General features: G+C 48.7%; 1 protein-coding gene across 3 annotated transcripts in view; it reads left to right on the plus strand.

Annotated features, from left to right (window-relative positions):
- The first annotated feature begins 13,302 nt into the window (after positions 1–13,302).
- LOC102446145 (solute carrier family 2, facilitated glucose transporter member 11-like) overlaps positions 13,303–22,229 on the plus strand; it is a 33,304-nt gene continuing 24,377 nt past the window's right edge. For all 3 annotated transcript variants that reach the window (XM_075897941.2, XM_075897942.2, XM_089775198.1), the window contains exons 1-2: positions 13,303–13,406; positions 19,015–19,113. In XM_075897941.2, the coding sequence (XP_075754056.2) occupies positions 13,383–13,406; positions 19,015–19,113 (123 nt within the window). In that variant the 5' untranslated portion in view covers positions 13,303–13,382. The remainder of the gene's footprint in view (positions 13,407–19,014; positions 19,114–22,229) is intronic.

Consider the following 22,229-nt stretch of genomic DNA (forward strand, 5'->3'; position numbering starts at 1 on the left):
ACAAACATAAATGTCAGAATTCTTAAGTATTTCAGTGTTAAAGGACCTGATCTTTCCTTCCTGGCTTAAGTTCAGCAAGAATAACAGTGAAATAAAGCCAAATAAATCTCTTAAAATCTATTAAAACCACCTTCCCTCCTTATTTTCCTTCCTTCCTCCTTCCCTTCCTTCCTTCCCATAGCAAGTCTAGAGCACTGAGAATCCACACTGTGCTGCAGTGGAAGCATGAAGAGGACTACAAATTAGATAGTTACTCGAAAGTTTCAAAAACATGAAAGTAATCTTTAGAATAAATTTGTGATGCCCATGCTAGAGACCTACGCTATAAATTTAAGTCTTGTGAATGTGACCAGCTAATACAAACTAAATTTTTTATTAAAAAAAATTACAGAGATTCTAGTGGGAAAAACCTGAGCATTATTGTGACCTGGAGTTTGGGAGCAGAGTGCACTAGGATGGGGATTAATTTGGCTACAACTACTCAAGAGAGAGATCTTGGAATCATTGTGGATCGTTCTCCGAAAACGTCTACTCCGTGTGCAGTGGCAGTCAAAAAAGCAAACAGAATGTTGGGAATCATTAAAAAACGGATAGAGAATGAGACAAAGAACATCTTATTGCCTCTATATAAAATGATGATACGCCCACATCTTGAATACCACATACAGATGTGGTCACCTCATCTCAAAAAAGATATGTTGGCATTGGAAAAGGTTCAGAAAAGGGCAACTAAAATGATTAGGGGTTTGGAACAGGTCCCATATGAAGAGAGATTAAAAAGAGTTGGACTTTTCATCTTAGAAAAGAGGAGACTAAGGGGGATATGGCAGAGGTCTATAAAATCATGAGTGCTATGGAAAAAGTGAATAAGGAAAAGTTATTTACTTATTCCCATGATATAAGAACTAGGGGTCACCCAATTAAATTAAAAGGCAGCCGGTTTAAAACAAATCACAAGAAGTTTTTCTTTACTCAGCGCACAGTCAACTTGTGGAACTCCTTGCCAGAGGATGTGGTGAAGACTAGGACTTTAACACGGTTCAAAAAAGAGCTAGATAGATTCATGGAGGTTAGATCCATCAATGGCTATTAGCCAGGATGGGTAGGAATGGTGTCCCTAGCCTCTGTCTGGAGATGGTGTGATGAAGTGTTGGTATCTTGCTGGTTGTTGGGCTTGGGCTGTGGGTGACCCCCACTGGCTGCTGTCTGTACCACAGCCCAGCAGAGTAGCTGATGGGACAGGGAGGTAACCTGTTCGACCGGTTACCTCCCAGGGAGAGGAACAAAGGAAGGAGGGGAGGCCAGCCTCTGGCTGGGGGGGCAGGGCTGGAAGGGACGTTTTTAGTTTCTGTCTGGTATCATGGAGGAAGCAGCCTAGACAAGGGGCTGGGATTTAGGGGCCCAGTCTCCCCCATCTCAAGGGGGGCTGAGGCATCCTAGGCCTGCCCTGGAACCAGATTCCATCTGTGCTGTGCTGTATCCTGGAGAAGCAATAAACACCCTCTATTCTACTGGCTGGTGGAGTCTGTTCGTGCCACCACAGTGGTGTCAGAAGTGGGATGCACTGCACCCCGAGGATGGAGCTCCCAGCAGTGAGTGTCAAGGTGCAGTAGAAGCCCCCCCAGCTGACTGGCTGCTGGAGCTCATTCCCGCACTGAACCAGGAGGCTGCCGGGGTGCTCAATCAGCTGGAAGACCTATAGCCAGGGGATTACCAGTGGGTAAAAGAGGCCCTGCTGCACAAGTTCGGGCTGACCCCCGAGATGCATAGGAAGAAGTTCCGGGGGGTACAGAAGAAGCCGTGGGAGACCTATGTAGACCTGGCCTCCCGCCTGGCGCAATACTGCTGCAAGTGGCTGTCCGGGGTCAGAGCCCAGACCGCAGAGGAGCTGCTCAAGCTGGTCATGATGGAGCAGTTCTATGAAGCGTGCACACCCAGCCTGAGGCTGTGGCTCAAGGACTGAAGTCCGGAGAACCCCCAAGAAGCCGGGAGGCTGGTGTACAAGTTCACAGAGAGCCGGTCTGGGTGTGAATGGGAGTCCCAGAGAGAAAAGGAATCGCACAGAGACCGGTTCTCAGCTGAGTGACAGACAGCGGCAACTGCGAGGCAAGCCCAAGAGATAAGGACCAGTCGTTTGCACCCCAGAGAACCAGCCAGGGCCCTGGCAGGACCTAACTTGCAATCTCTGTGGGCAAAAGAGCCACAAGAGGGCTCAGTGCACCAGGCACCGAGACCTGGGATTTCCCAGGATTTACTGGCTGGGGCGGGAGGAAGGGCAGGCTGCCCCAGAGGCAGGGGCTGGCAGGCAAACCTCAGCTCAGAGTGGGGGGAAGGATGCTCAGTGCACCTCCCCTGAGAGGTCTGACCCTCAGGAGGTGGATTTCTCCGTGTACCGGGTGGGGGCAGGACGGCCCCGCAGAGCAAATACCTCGTATTCCTGCAGGTGGATGGCAAAGGGGTGACGGGCTACTGGGACACGGGAGCAGAGGAGCCTCTGGGCTTGCTGAGAGAGTTATGGGAGGGGAAGACCCCCCTGGATGGAGCGTTGGGGGTGGAAGATGCCCTGCCTGTCCAGGAAAGGCTCGCTGGGCTCATGGCCCCGGCCCAAGAGACCCTGGCCAGAGATCAAGGCCACTGGAAGGGTGGGTGCGACCACAGATGACAGGCCTGTGCCAGTCTGTGCCAGGCCTGGAGTGGTGCAGTGAGTGATCAGAGGGAAGCCGATTCATGTGAGGCCTCGCTGCGGCCGGCCCGAGACAAGGGGAGCACCCATGGCCCCAGGACGGGTTCCCACGCAGAGGACCCGAACTTCCCTAGGTCACGAGCGGAGAGACCCTGCTCAGTTCACTCTCGGAGCGGGGAGAACTGTGACGTAGTGGGGGTACCTTGCTGGTTGCTGTGCTGGGCAGTGGGTGACCCCCACTGGCTGCTGTCTGTACCACAGCCCAGCAGAGTAGCTGATGGGACAGGGAGGTAACCTGTTCGACCGGTTACCTCCCAGGGAGAGGAACAAAGGAAGGAGGGGAGGCCAGCCCTGGCTGGGGGGGGCAGGGCTGGAAGGGACGTTTTTAGTTTCTGTCTGGTATCATGGAGGAAGCAGCCTAGACAAGGGGCTGGGATTTAGGGGCCCAGTCTCCCCCATCTCAAGGGGGCTGAGGCATCCTAGGCCTGCCCTGGAACCAGATTCCATCTGTGCTGTGCTGTATCCTGGAGAAGCAATAAACTCCCTCTGTTCTACTGGCTGGTGGAGTCTGTCCGTGACACTACGGGGGTGCAGGAGGCGGGGGACCCCGATGCGCCACCACAGATGGGCGACGGGAGGGATCGTGTGAAGATTCTCTGTTCGGTTCCTTCCCTCTGGGGCACCTGGTGCTGGCCACTGTGGGCAGACAGGACGCTGGGCTGGATGGGCCTTTGGTCTGACCCCGTCTGACTGTTCTTATGTGCAGGCTCTGGGCGGGAGCAGAGGACTGGAGTGTAGGAGGGAAGAGGAGGGGCTGGGCTTTGCGAGGGAATGCGGGTGTCGGAGAGGGCTTGGGGTGCAACTCTGGGACAGAGCTTGGGTGCTGGGTGCCAGGTGGGGGGCGAGGGGTGCAGGTTGTGGGAGAGTTTGGGGCCTGGAGGAGGTGCAGGAGGGGGTGGAGAGAGCAGCACTTACCTGGAGCACTCTCTGGCAGCAGCTCTCAAGCAAGGGGGACGATGGGTTTCTGTGCACAGGCACCGGCCCCTGTAGTGCTGGCAGCCACTCAAGTTCACTGTGCTGCCGGTGGTGGTGGAGGGGACCCAGGCCATTAAAAACCTCCTGGAGGCAGCAGGCAGGACCAGGGGATGTGCAGGGTGAGAGGCACTTGTGGGGGTGGCAGGCAGGGCCACGGGAGAGATCCGGCTCTGAACTTTGGTGGAGCGGGACCCCAGTGCTCAGCAATGCTCCATCTAATCTTTTCCATCTATGTGCAGAATAAATTTTTCCTTTTGAAGCCCAGGCATGTGCCAATGAGTACCATTGCTAGAAACACAAACCTGGCTGCAGGCGCTCTGCTAACCAGCTAGGTGGCACTGGAATCTCTCCTGGGTGGCCGTTTACAAGGAACACTGTCGCCCAGCCACTATGGGCCCATCCTTGAGTGCTGGAAAAAGATCTCACACTGTGCTGCCGCAGCCTGGGGGTGTGGTCCTGTCCCTGTCCCCAGGCTGAAGGAGGCTGGAAAGCTGGGCTCAGTAACTAGGATTACGGGGTTCCCAGGCTATCAGAGAAAGCAGGCTCAGTGATGTCTCGGCCCATGACGTAACTATCCTAAGGGAGTCCTGACCCATCACAAACACAACTTGTGACTTTTTCACACTTTGCAACCTTACTGAGAACCGAGTGAAAACAAGTCACCCACAAGAAACAAAACGGACTTTGAAAAGAGCAGCGGTGATTAGCAAGAACAGTGAAAACTATGCTCTTCAAATTGGTGTTACATCATAGTGTTAAAGCAATGAAAATGAAGGGTATCTCATTAAAACGCACACTGAGGCACAAACAGAATAAAAGGGTGAGTCCACATTTGATTTCCACAAGTGTGGAGGTAATGTAAACACAAAAGGTGTCCAAACTCAAGGATAGCTATAATAAGAGAAAAGCAAAAGGTCTACAGAAGGGAGTTACTCTCTCCACAAAGTAGTGCAAATCAAAATACGTTCATAGACAGAACCGGAGGACAAAATTCTGATGAACAAGACACAAAAGGAGCTTTGTTGGGTTCTTATTTATTCAAAAAGAGTGTATAGTAGATTGGTTTGCTGTACTGAAAATAAAGGAACAAAATGGTGAATGTCAAAATGTGTACTAAAGCACAATACAGGCATATTAAGCAAATATAAAAGGGTTCATGAACAGGGCCGGCTCTATGCACCAGCAAAAGAAGCAACATGCTTGGGGCGGCACATTTTCAGGGGCAGCATTCTGGCCCACAGGAGGAGCAGGTGGGGAGCCCCGCGGAGGCCACCCCAAGCTGAGAGCCCTGCGCCCGGCTGCTTGGAGCCTGAGCCTGGACCCAGGGCGCTGGGAGGCCAGGACAGGGTGGGGCGCTGGGACGGCAGGGTGCCTGGCCCCAGCACAGGGCAGCCGCGGCTGGTGACGCTGAGCCCGGCAGCCTCTTCTTCACATGCGTGAGTGCGGCCCCCTCACCCATGTGCCCTCTCCGCAACTCCCCCTCCCCACCCCTCCCGTCCACCTGTGTTCTCTCTCTCACAACTCCCCTGACTGTGAACCCCCCCTTGCCCAGCTGTCCCCCCTGGCCTCTGTGCCCCAGCCCACTGTCCCATGATCCCCCCCCCCCCGCTACCGCCCCCAGCTCGGCCTCTGCCCGGCAAACCCACCTCCTGGCCCACTGCAACCCTGCTGGGACCCCATCTCCTCTTCTCCCTCCCCCAACCCCCGCCTCCCACCTGGATCCCCATCTGTCTGTCTGGCTCTCTAAATAATCCCCCCTCTCCCTACTCTCTGGGCCCTGAACCACCCCTCTATTCCCTCCCCCCCCCCCCACACACACACCTGCCCCTTGTGCTGTGTCCTGACAACCTCACCCCTGCCTGGGACCAGGCGATTCCCCGCCCCCCCTTTGTCGGAGGAAGGGGAAATCGGGTGTTCCCGGTGCCTGTGTCCCCAAGTCCCTTCCTGTCTGGGGCAGGAGAGCATCATTAAAATTGGAATTGTGATCCCATTGAAATAGGCTTTGTTTTAAATAATAGACCTTTAAAATTCAATTAAAAATTGTTATGGCCTAAATTTATCATAACCTATTTAAATAACATATGAATTAATTTTTAAAATTAAATAGAACATGTCTCCTGTTAACTATTAAAGACATTCTACCAGTTCACTAGTGTAAGTATGCAGAACCAGTGTTTACATCAGCAGTAGCTTCTTCTGCAGCTGAAGAGAGAATTTTTTTATCACTTTGGTTTATTCAGCTAGTTCAATTCAATGATTAGTTCATTCACCGTTGCAAAACTGAGAGTTGACGAAGCAGAAAAACTTGTTTTCCTCTTCTCTCAGTAAAAAACTGGTTATGAGAGTGTTCTAACATCTTGAAGAACATGAGGACTAGATTCAATCTGTTAAATTCACTATGGATATTTCCTTTGTTTAATAAATGAATTTTAGATGCAAAATGTGTTTGGATACCTTTTTGTTACGTGTCCTTCACATTTAAGGTAGTTTTATTTCATACAAAAATTAAATGCTGGTTTTGTTTATTTTGAATAGAATTTCTGTCCAGACAGAAGTAGATGCAAATCATAAGTTTTAAAAAAAGTAGCCACCACTTAGCAAATAATAAATGGGGTAAAACCTGCCTCTTAAGTGTTCCTATTACACACCACTTTGTAATAGAATAGAAATGTAAAAATTAAGAATCTGATTACATGTAAGTTACACAATTATTTGGGAATTTATTTAATTGGTAGCTGTACTGAGTGTATTCTCCTGGTTAGTAAATAGAAGCATCAAATTTGGCATAAAGGTTATATTTAGTTGTAAATCAACATGTTTTAAAGCTTGCTAATCAATAAGACTCAACCATCCTTTAGGAAAATATTTTAAAAGTATAATTTAAATGATTAATTGCTCATTTAAACCTAGGTTTTTCTGATTGCCGGTTTAAATCATGATTAAAATTGGAGATTTAAATCAAAGCTATTTAAATCAATCCACCCTGCTTCAGAGGCTGTTTGGTCCATCCCTGAAGGAGAAAGCACAGGGCTGCGCTCATGGAATAGGTCCTAGGGGTTTTGTTGTCTGCTGCCTGTCTTGTTCTGTACAGTTGAGCTGGGAAGTTGAAACAAAAGTTCTCTTAATCCCTTTGAACTTTTTCATTGTACAGTGAGGCTGATTCTTGTCCATGGACTCAAAGAGTTGGACAGCTTATGGGTTGGGGTTGGAGTCTGAGTGATTATAAGACTTCTAGTAATAAAATCCCTTTGCAGAGTGAGGAGTGGGACTGGGACTCCAGCACGAGGTGATGTGAACAGCTGCCTGCTTTGGAAGTCTGTAACTGACTTGCTGTGGATGAACCTGCCCTCCCATTGTCCTCACATGGGGAGTCCCTGGCGCTCTCCTAGGAGATGAAAATGCTCTTGGGTTTGGGCTGCCCCTGAAGCATGAGCCCCACCTCCCAGGAAGCCGCACAAGCTGCATTTGCGCGCGTCTAACCCACACACCTAGTGTGGATACTGAGCAATGCAAGTGGTACCTAGACCACAGCAACAGTTAAGATCAAGAGACTCTATAGCATGGGCTGGGAGCCAGCTGGCTTTTAGCTCAGAGGGTAGAGGCTCCTATACTCGGCTTCAGAGGTCACAAGTTCAAATCCACCTGGTGGTGGTTACACACACCCCCTTCCCGAAAAAAAAAAGTTGGGGGAAGCCAAAAAATTTTTTACTTGGGGTCGCAAAAAACCTACAGCCAGCCCTGTTCATGACAAACCCAGTGGTAATGGGTTGTAAGTCTGTTTGAGACAGAAGTCACAAAATGAGCCCACGTGGGATGTGGCAACACTACACTCTCATTTCTGTACCAAGAACGAGGTCATTCAGTCACATCTGAAATAAAGATGCTGCGTCACATCATGATCTCCAGCATCCAGCATTACCACCAATTCATGCTCATAGGAACAACTGCTGAATTTTCAGCACTGTTTCTTAAAGATTCCCACTTCATGCTTAGAAATCCCCTTGGAGCAAAGAGAAGGTATACCCAGACTGGCTGGCAGGCAGGCCAAGACAGCATGGCAGAGACAATACAATAAAAGGAAATAAATTCAGAGCACAATGTCATAGGAAAAGAAGTTGGACTCTGATTCATCTTTATCAGTTAAGATGCAATAATTAATATTCCATCATGAAAAAATTGCCATTCCAGATCAATCATGCCTTGCCTAAAAGAAGACCCTTTTTACAGGTTTTAGCTCTATAGCATTGATCTGAAACCTTAACTGAGAGCTGGACCCCGTATATCCTTCACAACCAGACAGGGTTAGTTTTGTTCCTGCTTGGCTCCAACTCAAAGAAGAAACAACTATAGAAGCTGAAGCCAGAAATGGAGCCAGAAGACCACCTAGAGGCAGGATACAAGAAAGCCAAGGAATTGTTTTCCTTGATGAAGGGAACAGAGCTCAGAGGAGTAGCCGTGTTACTCTGTTTCAGCAAAAACACGGAGTCTGGTGGCACTTTAAAGACTAACAAATTGATTAGGGCATAAATTTTCATGAGATACAACTCACAGAAAAGAAAAGAAAAGAAAAGAAAAGAAAAGAAAAGAAAAGAAAAGAAAAGAAAAGAAAAGAAAAGAAAAGAAAAGAAAAGAAAAGAAAAGAAAAGAAAAGAAAAGAAATCAGGAATACAGTTATGTGAGTGTGACATCAGTGCTAATTAAACCAGAGTTGATGTGGCTCCTCTCCAACAGTGATGAGGAGGTAAGAGTACCTGAAGAGGAAGTTACCTATTGCAATGTGAGAACCACTCCAAAGGTGTATCTGGACTACAGGGGGGGGTTTTCCCCTGCATCTAGACGTGATGCCACGTTCTTTCGAAAGTAAATCAAAAGAATGCGGCAGTTTTTTCGACCGCAGAAAACCTCATTTTACGAGGAATAACGCCTTTTTTCAAAAGTGCTCTTTCGAACAAAGGCGCTATGTAATGCAAACTGTGCTTTTTCAAAAGAGAGCATCCAGACTGGCTGGGTGCTCTCTTTCGAAAAAGTGGTCTTGCTTTTTCAAAAATACTGGTTATAGACTAGATGCCCTCTTTCGAAAGAAGCTTGCAGCCTAGATGTAGCCTAAGTATGTGTCTAAACTACAGGGTTTTTTCCAAAAAAAGTGGCCTTTTTTTTTTCCCGAAAAACTTCCCCTGCGTCTAGACTGCTACCATGTTCTTTCGAAAGTAAATCAAAAGAATGCAGCAGTTTTTTCGACCGCGGACAACCTTGTTTTACGAGGAATAACGCCTTTTTTCGAACGTGCTCTTTCAAAAAAAGGCGCTATGTAATGCAAACTGTGCTTTTTTGAAAGAGCATCCAGACTGCCTGGGTAGTGATCTCTTTCGAAAAAGTGGCTTGCTTTTTCGGAAGTACTGGTTATAGTCTAGATGCTCTTTTTCGAAAGAGGCTTGCAGTCTAGACGTAGCCCAAGTGTCTATTTAAATCTCTTTTTGGGCTGTCAAATTTGCATATGAATTCCAGGTCAGCAGTTTCTCATTTCAGTCTGTTCTTGAAGATTTTTTTGCCTGAGAATTGCAGCTTTCAAGTCAGAAACTGTGTGCCCAGGGAGGTTAAAATGCTCCCCCACTGGTTTTTGTATGTTGCCATTCTTAATGTCTGATTTGTGTCTATTTATTCTTCTGCATAGAGGCAGTCGGGTTTGTTCAATGTCCATGGCAGAGGGGCATTAGCAGATGTGCAGGCGGACGAGCCTTTGATGATGTGCCTGATGTGGTTAGGTCCTGGGATGATGTCACTTGGGTAGATGTGTGGGCAGAGTTGGCATTGGGGTTTGTTGCAGGGATTGGTTCCAGGGTTAGTGATTCTGCTGTGGGGTGTGACATTGATGGTATTTGCTGCAGGTTGGGGGGCTGTCTGTAAGCGAGGACTGGCCTGCCCCCCAAGGGCTGTCACAGTGAGGGTTCATCATCTAGAATATGTTGTAGACCCTTGAGGATGTGTAATAGAGGGTAATGGTTAGTGGCGTTCTGTTGCTTTCTTTGTTGGGCCTACCCTGTACTAGGGGACTTCTCCAAGATGCCTGACTGCTTGGAAGAGCTTTCCCATTTGTGAGCTCTGTATGGAAGTTAATTCCAGGGTAAACCTGTTTCCGCCTAGGAGACTGAAAACTTGCAAGGTTCACGATCAGACCAACAAAAGATTTAAAGTCAGGAATATGAGAGCTCCTGATTCTAGGTGAGAATGCCCCAGACTGTCCCGTGAATAACTATGATTGCCTGCTTCCAAGGGTGAATTCCTACAACTGCAATGGGTCTTGTAAAAACTCTGGGGTTGAAAAAAGTGGGGAGGGAAGTAATACAGGTTGAAGGGAAAAAGGGAAGAAGAGGGACTGTGGAGCAATCAGCATATGCAAATAAGTATTGCGTAGAACAGGGGTAGGCAATAATTTTTTGCCAGCTCTGGACTGCTCCGGAAGGAGCGGAGCCTCAGATGGCAGGGGCAAGGCCACAATGCTGCCAGGCTTCCCCACTCACAGACCATGATCCGTCTGGGGTGGGGGAGCTCCACCCTCTCCCCCCCCCACTGCAAATTTCCTTTAGGCACCCATGCCCCTGGCGGCGAGAGGAGACTTCATGTGCTCCCCCACCTGTGGGTTAATTAGGACCCTTGCCTCACCAGCACAGGGTTTGTACAGGCTGGCACAGGGAGACAGACTTAAAAAAGAGCTAGCAAAGCAAGCAGCAAAAGTTGGAGGGAGAGTAGTAAATAATGAATTGGCACTGAATGCTTAGCTGGTAGACCCTGTGTAATATAACAGCGGCCTGGGGGCACTGTTGAGGGGGTTAAATCAGGGCAAATTCCTTAGAACCAGGGCTACTTACAGCCCAAGACTGGGGCCCCTCCCTGTAAGGCACCAAACCAATCACACCGAGTACTCTAGTGACCAATCTGGCCAGCAAGAATTTGCACAAGCAAATCCCCTTAGACATTCCAGCTTTACCTGTGCCACAACCAGCCCCGCTCCTTACACAGAGGAGAGTTATGAAATCCACCCTCACTGCCTTCAAACAGGTTCTCATGGTCTCAAAGGACCAGCCACAGTCCCAGGCCAATCTATACCTCAGATTTGATCCAAAAGAGCCTGCTGGCCTAGTTCTTTAGAATTGAAAACTGAAAGTTTTTTCAATAGAAAGACAGAAAAGGTGGAGAGTGAGATTGTTAAAGAAAGCCCATGACACACATCAGTCACCAAAACAAAACACAGGACTATGTAGCACTTTAAACACTAACAAGATGGTTTATTAGATGATGAGCTTTCGTGGGCCAGACCCACCTTCCTCAGATCAAATTCTGGAAGAGAATTGGCACAACCATATATACCAAAGTGATGCAATAAAAAAAATGACCGCATGTGAAATTGACAAATCAAATTTTAGAACAGAGTGGGGGTGAGGGGGGAAGGTAAGTTTCTGTGAGGTAATGTCATTAGGGGTGATAATTGGGGAAGCTATCTTTGTAATGGGTGAGATAATTAGAGTCTTTGTTTAAACCCATACATAAAGTGTCAAATTTAAGTATGAATGACAATTCTGAAGCATCTCGTTGAAGTCTGGAGTTAAAGTCTCTTTGAAGCAATATGCATGTTTTACGGTCATTAAGGGAATGATCAGTCTGGCTGAAATGGCAGGCGACAGCTTTCTCTCTCATCAGTCACCAAGCTCCTGATGCCGGCTCTTCGCAGAAATGTTACAAATGGCTAACTTAGACTCTCGGGAGTGCACCCTGCATTCGGTGGGCTGACGCGATTTCCCTGCCTTCTGTCCTTGACAAAGGTGCTTCTGGAGTGGAGAGCAGGAGTGAAGACAAAGATGGAGGCTCCCTCCCGGATGCTTTTATCACCTTGCCTGTGTGGAGGGAAATCCCTTGTTTTGATGGGACCTCCCAAACGGGAGCTGATCACATGATCCAGTGACCTGTCCACGTCTCCGTAGCCTAGAGCCACAGGGTGCCTGCTGTTCTGCAGGTTCCCAGCCACATCCCTCAGGTGTTTATTGGCAACCTTGAGAGCCATTGTCTGTGCAGCATCGCTAATCAGCACAGTTCCTCACGGACTAACCACTCCTCACAATAGGTGGTCGATGCCTATTGCTGTCTCCCAGCCAGAAAACATTTCAATCGCAAGTACAGAGCCCACAGTCAGGTCTTTCTATCTAAAATCCATACAGGTATGTGAGTAGCGCACAGAGCATTGGCTTTCGTTAGATGCCTCACTTGGCCCACGTGGCACAAAATTTGGGGCAAACACCACCCGTAGGTGCAACAATTACCTGCTTGTTCCTGTCACGAATCAACGTTTATTCGGGTTCTGGGTCCCATTACTCTACATGTCTCGCATGCCCCGATCACCTCGGGTTATCCCTACTACCCATGTCTTCCCCACCCCCCGGTCGCGGGGCTGTAGCAGGGCCAACAGTTCTGCCTCGGCGTAGTGTGTGCCATTCAACTGCTGGTGGCAGGGAAGGGGGTCCGGGCCCACCCACGCTCCCAGACCCAGGCCCAGGGCCCTAACACTGGGGATCTTGCCCCCAGTGGAAGCAGGCGGGGGTTTACCCCTAAACACACCTACTCTCGGGCTCCATGACCCTACCCTGGGCCGCAGTCGACCCTGCCACCGGAACCCCTATCGGGGTTACATTCTCCTCTCCTCTCTCCCCTGAGTTCTGACCCCCATACCTTTCTCCGTTCCCCACCTTTCCCCTACCTGTGTTCCCTCTCCCATTTTTATCCTTCTCCCGCTCTCCCGCCCGACGTGTGACATCACCCCTCTCTTCCCCGTCCGTCGCTCCGGTGATGTCATGCCATGCCGCCGGTCCCGGATGCTCTCCTGCTGCCCCACCTAACCCCTGGCTGCCGCGTTCCCCACCGCACTCGCTCGCCCCCACACACACGAGCGTCTGGCAGTGCCGGTTCTTCTGCTGACCGAGTCGGCCCCTCCCACACACCGACACCGACCCGACCCACTTGCGGGAAATAGTGGCAGGGTTGCCTCACCCCGTCACAGTTCCTATTAAAACCCACTCACATAACACCCTGATTCCCTGTTGCAGGGCTGTTTAGCAAAGCATCCACCACTAAACCAATGAAGCAATTCAACTGTCGTAAATAATGGCTGTTGTAAAGTGCACTCCAATTAACAGTAGAACAACGGGGACAGACTTATTCACTTTTATATTACAGTCCTAACATTCAGTGTCCGAATTCCACCCATGGCACCTACCACTTCTGCCAGATAACAACTCCCAACTAATTTTCAATGCCTATTACAGACAAAATAAGCTACAATAGAACGAGTCCTATTTAGAATTGAAGCCTACACTAAATTCCTTCCTTTCCTGCTGTCAGTGAGAACTTCAGAAAATACGTTTCTCACCAAAAAGGCCGCTTCATTTGACTGGGCATAACTCCTGGTTCAAATATTTAATCCAGCCTCACTAAACTTTGTACAGAAGCTGAAATAGACTGAAGGTAACTGAAAAGCCTGAAAGTAAAATTTAACTTGAATCACATGGTGCCAGTTTGCTACTGGTGCCACCGCATAACTCAAATAAGGACACCTAGAACACACTTCCCTTTGACACCAAAGAGTCTGTGACCAACAGCAGGCAGCCCTTCCTAGGACATGGCTAACAGTCTCTCAGATCTGGTGAGTATCTGGTCATTTAATCTGGGGGCTCTATTTAGCCATAGCAGACCAAAGAGCAATATAATACTAGAAGAATAGGAAAGATTCAACATCTTTAGACTGTTCTGTCTTCTGTGTTAGTAAAGCACATCACACAGTGGGGTGCTGGACTGTGACAGGGGCTTGTAGGTGCTGTCACAATGCAAATAATAATCTTGTGTCCTGTGACCACTACTGAAATCACTGGCATCTTTTCATCATACTGCGCTTATAATGACCAAATTTGATAGTTTGTTTAGCCAGACAAAAGCCATTAATCACTTTTTTTCTCTGATCACCCAAATGGTGCCTAAACTGTTCCAGCTTTGATTTTAAAAAAAGATTCAGCAGTCCTTTGTTTCCTGTAATGGCAGAGATAAGTCACTTTGAAAACGTGGACCGGTTATCACGTCTATATGGGGTGAAATCCTGACTATATTAAAGTTAATGTCAAAGCTCCCTTTGATTTCATTAGGGCAAAGATTTCACCCTACGTAATTCTGTTAGCATCTGTTGTGTCCAGTTGCCTCCAGAGAAGGGTTTCGGTTGGGACCCAAATATGGGTTGCCATTACATTTCAAAAGGGTCGCCAGATGTCTCCCCAGGTGGCTCTTAAGGAGCCATTCACACATTTCTTTGAATTGCCCCGAGTCACCAAGTCTTCCTGAATTGTCAAAATGAGTCCCCATCTGGAAAAGGTTGGGAACCGCTGCTCCAGAGAGACAAAATGATCATCTCTCCTCCTTTCCCACAAGCCTTGAAGAGGCAGGACTAGAAGTCAATGAGATGAAATTCAGGAAAGACAAATGCAAAGGACTACACTTAGGAAAGAAAAATCACACGCACGAAAGCAAAATGGAGAATTGCTGACCAGGTGGTAGTCCTACAGAAGGGGGTCTGGGGATTTATAATGGATCACAAACAAAGCATGAGCCGGCAACATGTCATAGTTGTGAAAAAAGCGAATATTCTGGAATGCATTAACACGGGGTGGGCAATAATTTGGTAAACGGTCCAGGGCCGTACTCTTCCATGGTGCAGAGTCTGGAATGGAAGTTGGGTGCAGAAGGGGTGTAGGGGTGAAAGAGGGAATTCAGGGTCTGGGAGGGAGTTTGAGTGAAGGAGGCGGCTGTGACCCGGGGCAGGAGACTGGGGTGCAGGAGGAGGTGCAGAGTTTGGGAGGTGATTTGTGTGAAGGAGAGGATTCTGCCCTGGAAGAGGGGTGTGAGGGTGCAGGGTCTGGGAGTGGGTTGTGATCTGGAGGAGGTGCAGGGGTCTGGGCTGTAACAGAGGGTCGGAGGGGATTCTGACCTGAGTACGGGATTGGGATGCAGGAGGGGGTGGAGAGTCTGCTAGAGAGTTGTGATCAGGGAAGACATGCAGTGATTTGGGCTGTGACCTAAGGCAAGCGGGGTGTGATCTGGGGCTGTGGATTGAGGTGCAGGAGGGGGTGCAGGGCCTGGCAAGGAATACAGGTGCAGGAGAGGTTTTTTATGTTGTTAGTTTTAATATTACAGTTAGCAGTTAGTCATTAGGAGTGCAGCTGAAAACATGAGCAACAAAGTTCCTCTTGCTAGACAAAGGCAGTGAACAGTTATCATCATGAGTTTGTTTTTTTCTGGCCACATTTTGAGAAGCTCAACATACAGGAAAGAGCTAAGAGCCACTGGAAAAGTCACTTGCCTCCGACCCTTGCTGAAACAGTGAAGAACAGTTATTCCGCAGTCATGTATTATCCAAATACATCCCCTGCCACACAGACTGCACTAGCAATTCCTCTGAACCCATACTCCCCTACCACGGACCATGCATCGGGTGGCAGTGGCATGAAATAACCTAAGTGCCACAGCACAGCGGAGTGAAAAGCGGATGAGTTGTTTTTATCTTTTTGTACCTGTGTGACAATTGTTTAGGGTTATGTTTTTATGGATGAATCATAATCTCTTAACTGGTCTGTTCAGACCTTTCTCCTGCAGCACAAACCAATGCGCAGCCGACAATCCCAGTTAGGATTGTTTTGGAATAGTCAAGCTCCATAATAATTAAGAGGTTCCTGCTGTGTTTAGCAGCCCGGACAAAACCAACAGGTTTTGTTAAAATAGAGCCCTAAATACTAGACCAGTGGTTCTCCACGTGCGGTCTGCGGACAACTACTGGTCCACGGCCACCTCCCAGGTGGGTCCGCAGTTCAGCCTCTGTCCTCCCCATGCATCAGGGAGTCCAGGCAGCTGCAAGGCTGGGAGCACCAACTCCGGCTTCTGGCTCAGAGGGCATGCTGCGGGGGGAGTGTGTGAAAAAAGCACCAACCAGACCCAGCTCCCCCCTCACGTCTGCTCCCGAGAGCCACCCCGGCTCCCTTCCTGCCTCTACTGGGTGGCACAGGGACCCCATGCAGAGCTGGGACCCACCCCCAGGGTTATGGCTCTGCCCCCACATGCGCGCTGCTGCTGCTGCTGCTGCTTCTCTGCCCACCCCAGCACCGCCAGCATGCGGGGACTTGCAGATGGGGGGCAGGAACAGGCCCCCCTGCCAGGACCATCCCCAAGCAGCTGCCACAGTGCAAGAATGGCAGGGAGGCCTGGGGTATTGAGGGCTGAGTGGGCCAGGACCAAGGAAACAATAGGGTGGGGGAGACTATGGTGGAGCCGGGTTGGTGGGCGACGAGGCAGTGGGGGGACTGTGGGAGAAGGATGCAAGGGGGGGAGTCTGCCCCCGGTGCCCCCGAGAGCCACCTCCGAGAGTTGCCCCAGCTCCTTGCCTGCTGCCACAGGTGGCACAGGGACCCTGCACAGAGCCCCTCCCTCTCCCGTGTGGGGGGCGGGAAGTGGGGGCCAGGGCGGGGGAGGCAGGACTGGGGTGAGTTGGGGACTGGGGTACTGATGGGCTCAGAGGTTGTAGGACCTGGTGGCACATGGTCAAATGTGACCCCTCCCACCAGGCAAGGCTGTGCAAGGATCAGACCCCGGGGGCTGCCCACAGCTTGACCAGGGAGTGGGACACAGACAGATGGACAGAGCGCGAGGCCTGGACCAATGCAGGAGGAGTGGGGGGCGGGGAGAAGAGGCCTGGCCTGCTCTCAGGGAGGACAAGGATGCCCAGATCACCCACTGCTCTAGCAAACTAGACACCCACCCACCCCAGCTGGGGACAGACCATTGACCCCTTTAGCATCACATCAGGGAACTGAGGTCAGTGTCAACCCACAGCTCTCCTGGAAAGCCACCGACCGACTGCGCCGTGCTGCTTTTGCACAGCTCCACCCCAGAGGTGGCTGCATCTCAGCACTGAGCAGGGGATCTCTTCCCCACCCCGGGACCAGCTGCTTCCCGGCACAGGTGAGAGATCCCTGTGTGACCAGCCCTCGTGCCAATGCCGCACGGGCCCTGGCTGTCTCGCAGCCTGTGACGCGTCCCTGAGAGTCCTGCTATGGGGGGACGCTGGGAGCCAACATCTCTGGCAGGGCAAATGATGGACGGTCCCGGGCGTGGGGAGCCAGGAACTACTCGCTGGCCAGGAGGGAGTTGAGTTTCCCCACACACACACACACCCTGCTGGGGGAACGGCAGCGCAGTGATGCACCGTCCGGAGACTTTCCCCGCTGCAATGGGGTGCAGAGCCTGATAAGTGTCCCTCTCATGCTCAGACCCCTGTGTCCCAACCCCCCTAACTCACTCCCTTCACGCTGCCAGGACTCCACACCCCTAGCTTGCTCCTGCATCTTTCCCCGGACACCCACCCGCACCCTGCTCTTGCATCCACCATTGCTCCTGCACCCTCCCTCCTGGCCATCACTGCACCCTCCCTTGCTTCTGTTCCCTTCCCCTTGGCCAGACACTGTACTCCCAGCCTGCTCCTGCATTGTGCCTCCCATCCAGACTTTGCACCCTCACCCCCTCCTATACCCAACCTCCTGCACCCCCATCCCTATCCCACTCACAGGCAGTCCTGCCCTATACACTGCACCCCTTATGTGGCCTGTGGGAAGCCCTGTTCCTTAGTCCTCCCTGTCCCTCCCCCTCACCCCACGGGGCTAGAGGTCCAGAGGAGTGAGGTGTCTCAGTTGGGGGCCACATCAGTGAGGGTAGGGGGGTTTTTGGAGGAGTATTTTTGCTTCTTATTTGTGTGGTCCCCAACTGATTTTTCTGTGGGTCTGTGGCCTCCCAACCCAAAAAAGGTTGCCCACCCCTGCCATAAATAAAGAAAACACTGAAACCTTTTGTGTTGGATATTTAACATTTTACTTTATTTAAAATGAAGTTTGATAAACTAACATGGAAAAGTTAAAACGCCTAATTTGTTTAAAATTTTAAATTAAATTCTCGCAAGCTGCAGCACTAGCAAAATGGCTCAGATGTAATTATGTAATTAACAGTGAGTTTCCATTAGCAGCTGGTGGTCCACAGAAAAGTTTGCATTGAGCCATCTGGTCCAAAAGGTTTGAGAACCACTGTACTAGGCCAGCTATGACTATTCTTTGCAATACAGTACAAGACTCATTTTATGACTGGATCACAAAATGGTTTGAGTTAAACAGCAGCAGAAGGGGGACAAAAAGAAAAAGTATAGAGAGAAACCTGCACTACCAGCTGGGGCCCTAAAGGCTGGTAAAGTAGAGCCCATTTACAAGGGAAAAACAGAAGAGCACAGAGGATTAGAAAATTACAAAATAATGACGCCTATTACCATTCAGAATGGTGATAATACCTCACTTTTCATCTGTCCATCTCAAAGGGATTTGGAGCCAGTAGAATTTGGATAAAGAGAAGAATTAGGGTCTGGTAAACAGCATATAGTTGTTTTCTCTTGTTCTCTCTACCAATGCTGAGAGAAGAAGGTATCTTTCTATTATATTTAAAGTTAGAGTGGGTGGACGGAAAGGTTTGGTTGTTTTTAAAAATTCTGTGTTTGCAATGCTGCTGAGGGGTACAACTTTATGTTAAGCCTGGGAGAGAGAAAGTCTTGTTTTACTTTCAAGGGAGTCTGATCTGGAGAGGCCTTGGGGGTAAAACAGTTATGGTTTATGAACAGTAAACAAACTGCATATTCAATAGTGATAGAAATGTAGCCGTGTTAGTCTGGGGTAGCTGAAGCAAAATGCAGGACAATGTAGCACTTTAAAGACTAACAAGATGGCTTATTAGATGATGAGCTTTCGTGGGCCAGACCCACTTCCTCAGATCAAACATATTTTCAAGGTATTAGAACCTCATCCTACCTGGACAGATGCCCTTTTTCCTGTCGGATTGTCACACTGGCTCTCAGATCCATATGGCAAGAGTCAAGCCACTGGGAACTTTTTGTTTAATTTCTGCTACCTTGCTTCTAAGCAAAGATATGTAGATAATTTTGCAATACATAATAATTTTCCTGCACTAGGTAAAATTTAGCCTTAATCTGGTCCTATGGCCAATTGTTCTGCTTTTGGGGTGGGATTATGTGTTTTTGGAAGAATGTTTACATCTGAAAGTATCTGTAGTGAAGACAACTTATGCTTTTAGAGAGAATTGGTAAGTATGGCAGACAAGGATGCAAGACCATGAGGGAACCAAGATTTATGACAAGTTGATGGAGAATTGTCTTCACTTTGCAGATTCAGCATCGGGGACTGTGTCAAATGATCTTAGTGCTGGGAATTGGTGGAAGTTTCCCATATGGGTTCCATATTTCTGTGATCAACTACCCTTCCCTGGTAAGTAAAAACTCCCCCAGTGAGAGTTCACTTAGTGGAGGTGCTTAAATTAAGGATACTCTCAAAACTTGATGAGCATTTCAACAAACTCAATTGCCGTGTCTTCAAATATCATATGGGTAGAACACCTTATCCACCGATTGTAGAATATTTAAAAAGAAATTGTTAGTCCTGTAGCAGACGGAATATCTTGTTTTGCAATCTAAATAAAGTGACATGCAAGATGAGTTTTCTACATTTCAGAACTGATGAGCCAAAATGTTGGGAGGTATTTATTTATGTGATTAAAGGCCAAGCTTTAGGGGACTACCTGGTACAGTCAATTTGTGTGCAAGCCTTTTATCTTTAAAGACTTGGGTTTAAATTTTCTCTTACATAACAAGAGAAATCAAATGTGGGGATCTTAGTGTAAAACCACTATACCTGAAAGCACAATTTTGCAGTCTCTCCTTAAAGGTAATACTTAAATCCTCTTTGAGAGAAGGTTTTAAAAATGGCTCTGGAAACAAAAATCAGTAACCATATTCATTTAGCAGGTCATCAGGAACCAGGCAGGAAGCCCAGTTTATCCCTAAAATAAAATGTGTTTCTTTTGTATAGCTCTGATAAACATAGGCTTCCACGCAGTTCAAGTCCACAAGCCTGCATCTGTGTTGTGAATTTACAAAGTGAAAATGTGGTCAGCTTTCTGAAATCTCAGAGAACGCAGACTTAGAATATTTGTTAGACTTATGAAGTATCTAGAGTAAAATCCTTCTCTTGGGCCTGCTTGGGGGACTTTTTCCTATGGTTCCCAACATGGGCGTCCTGTAGCCTAGGCAGGGGAAAGCTTTGCCTTCCCAAAACTGCCAGCCTGGCTCTGCCCACTCTCCGCCCTCAGAATGCCTGCTGTAGGCTTACTGGGGGCAAAGTGTTGTTGTCCCCAGTACCTGCTCTCCCCGTGATCTGGGTCAGGGAGACTGGAGCCATACACAGATCTCCCTCCCTCTGCTCCAAGGTCAGGGAGGCTGGCGTCCACACCCTCACCCCCTCGTGGTGCTGGGGCCAGGGAGGCTGAGGCTGCATGATGCTCCAGTGGGACTGGAGGCTCCTGGGGGCGGGGCCTAGGCAGAAGGGGCGGGGCTTGGGGCAGGGTGGGGGGTTTGCCTCCCCCAGCTACCTTCACCCAATATGAACAACCTCACATTTCACAACAAACAGCCTGCTGCAACAGGCTGCTTGTTGTTTCCAGAGTAGTGTGATCAGGATTCCTGTCAGAAAGCAGTGGTGCTAGCTTCTTGTGTAGAGAAGTTAACAGCTTGTTTTAGAGATCCGATTTCTACTGAGCCATTAGAAGTGACATTTTAAGTAGTATGTCTTCCAACTGCACAGGGCGCTGGGCAAACAATATAGTTTTCAGTCACTCACAGAAATTTGCACTGTAGTGTGAGGAGAAGAAAACTCTTTTAAATGTGTAAATGTTTGGGGGGGTTTTCAAAACAAAATTATATCGTGCCTTTTTAAAAGTGTAAAAAGATTTTTTTAAGAGAATCGGCCAAGTTTTCTGTGTTAATTGCATTTAAATAAAAAAACCTGCTTTAAATTAGGCCAGTTTAGTCTGAGGCCAAACATGTTAGAAAACCTCATGCATTGGAGGAAAAAGAGTATCTCTTGGTGGAACATTTCTATTGTCATTCCTTCCTTTATCTGTAAGTTTAATCGAATCCCCCCTCACTCTTCTCTTCTGCAGACTAAACAAACCCAGATCCCTCAGTCTCTCCTCGTAGGTCATGTGCTCCAGCCCCCGAATCATTTTGGTCGCCCTCCGCTGGACCTTCTCCAATGCATCCACATCCTTTTTGTAGTGGGGGGCCAGGCCCGGAACTGGACATGATACTTCAGATGTGGCCTTCCCAGAGCTGAATAAAGGGGAATAATCACTTCTCTAGATCTGCTTGCAAGGCTTTTACTAATGCACCCTAATATGCCATTAGCCTTCTTGGCTACAAGGCCACACTGTTGACTCATATCCAGCTTCTCATCCATTTTAATCCCCAGGTCCTTTTCTGCAGAACTGCTACTTAGCCAGTCGGTCCCCAGCCTGTAACAATACTTGGGATTCTTCCGTCCCGAGGGCAGGACTCTACACTTGTCCTTGTTGAACCTCATCAGATTTCTTGTGGCCCAATCTTCCAATTTGTTTAGGTCACTCTGGACCCTATCTCTACCCTCCAGCATGTCTACCTCTCCCCATAGCTTGATGTCATCTGCAACCTTGCTGAGGGTGCAATACATCCCCTTGTCCAGGTCATTCATAAAGATGTTGAACAAAATAGGCCCTAGAACCAATCCTGTGGCACTCTACTTGGTACCAACCACCAACCAGACATCGAGCCGTTGATCACTACCCATTGGGCCCGACAATCTAGCCAGCTTTCTATCCGTCTTACAGTCCATTTATCCAATCCAGACTCCCTTAACTTGCTGGCAAGAATTCTGTGGGAAACCGGTGTGTTGTAAGCAAAACTCGTGAAGTCATTCTGCCGCTCTACTCTGCGCTAGTTAGGCCTCAGCTGGAGTACTGTGTCCAGTTCTGGGCGCCACAATTCAAGAAAGATGTGGAGAAATTGGAAAGGGTCCAGAGAAGAGCGACAAGAATGATTAAAGGTCTAGAGAACATGACCTATGAAGCCAGGCTTCATGAACTGGGCTTGTTTAGTTTGGAAAAAAGAAGATTAAGGGGGGACATGAGAGCGGTTTTCAAATATCTAAAAGGGTGTCACAAGGAGGAAGGAGAAAATTTGTTCCTCTTGGTTTCTGAGGACAGGACAAGGAGTAATGGGCTTAAAGTGCAGCAGGGGAGGTTTAGATAGGACATTAGGAAAAAATTCCTAACTGTCAGGGTGGTCAAATATTGGAATAAATTGCCAAGGGAGGTGGTGGAATCTCCCTCTCTGGAGATATTTAAGAACAGGTTAGATAGACATCTGTCAGGGATGGTGTAGACGGAGCTTGATCCTGCCTTGAGGGCGGGGGGCTGGACTCGATGACCTCTCGAGGTCCCTTCCAGTCCTATTATTCTATGATTCTATGAACCATATCAAAAGCTTTGCTAAGGTTAAGGTCCATCAACTCCA

Source organism: Pelodiscus sinensis, chromosome Z (assembly GCF_052426305.1).
Source record: "Pelodiscus sinensis isolate ZL-2025 chromosome Z, ASM5242630v1, whole genome shotgun sequence".
Taxonomy (NCBI): Eukaryota; Metazoa; Chordata; order Testudines; family Trionychidae; genus Pelodiscus; species Pelodiscus sinensis.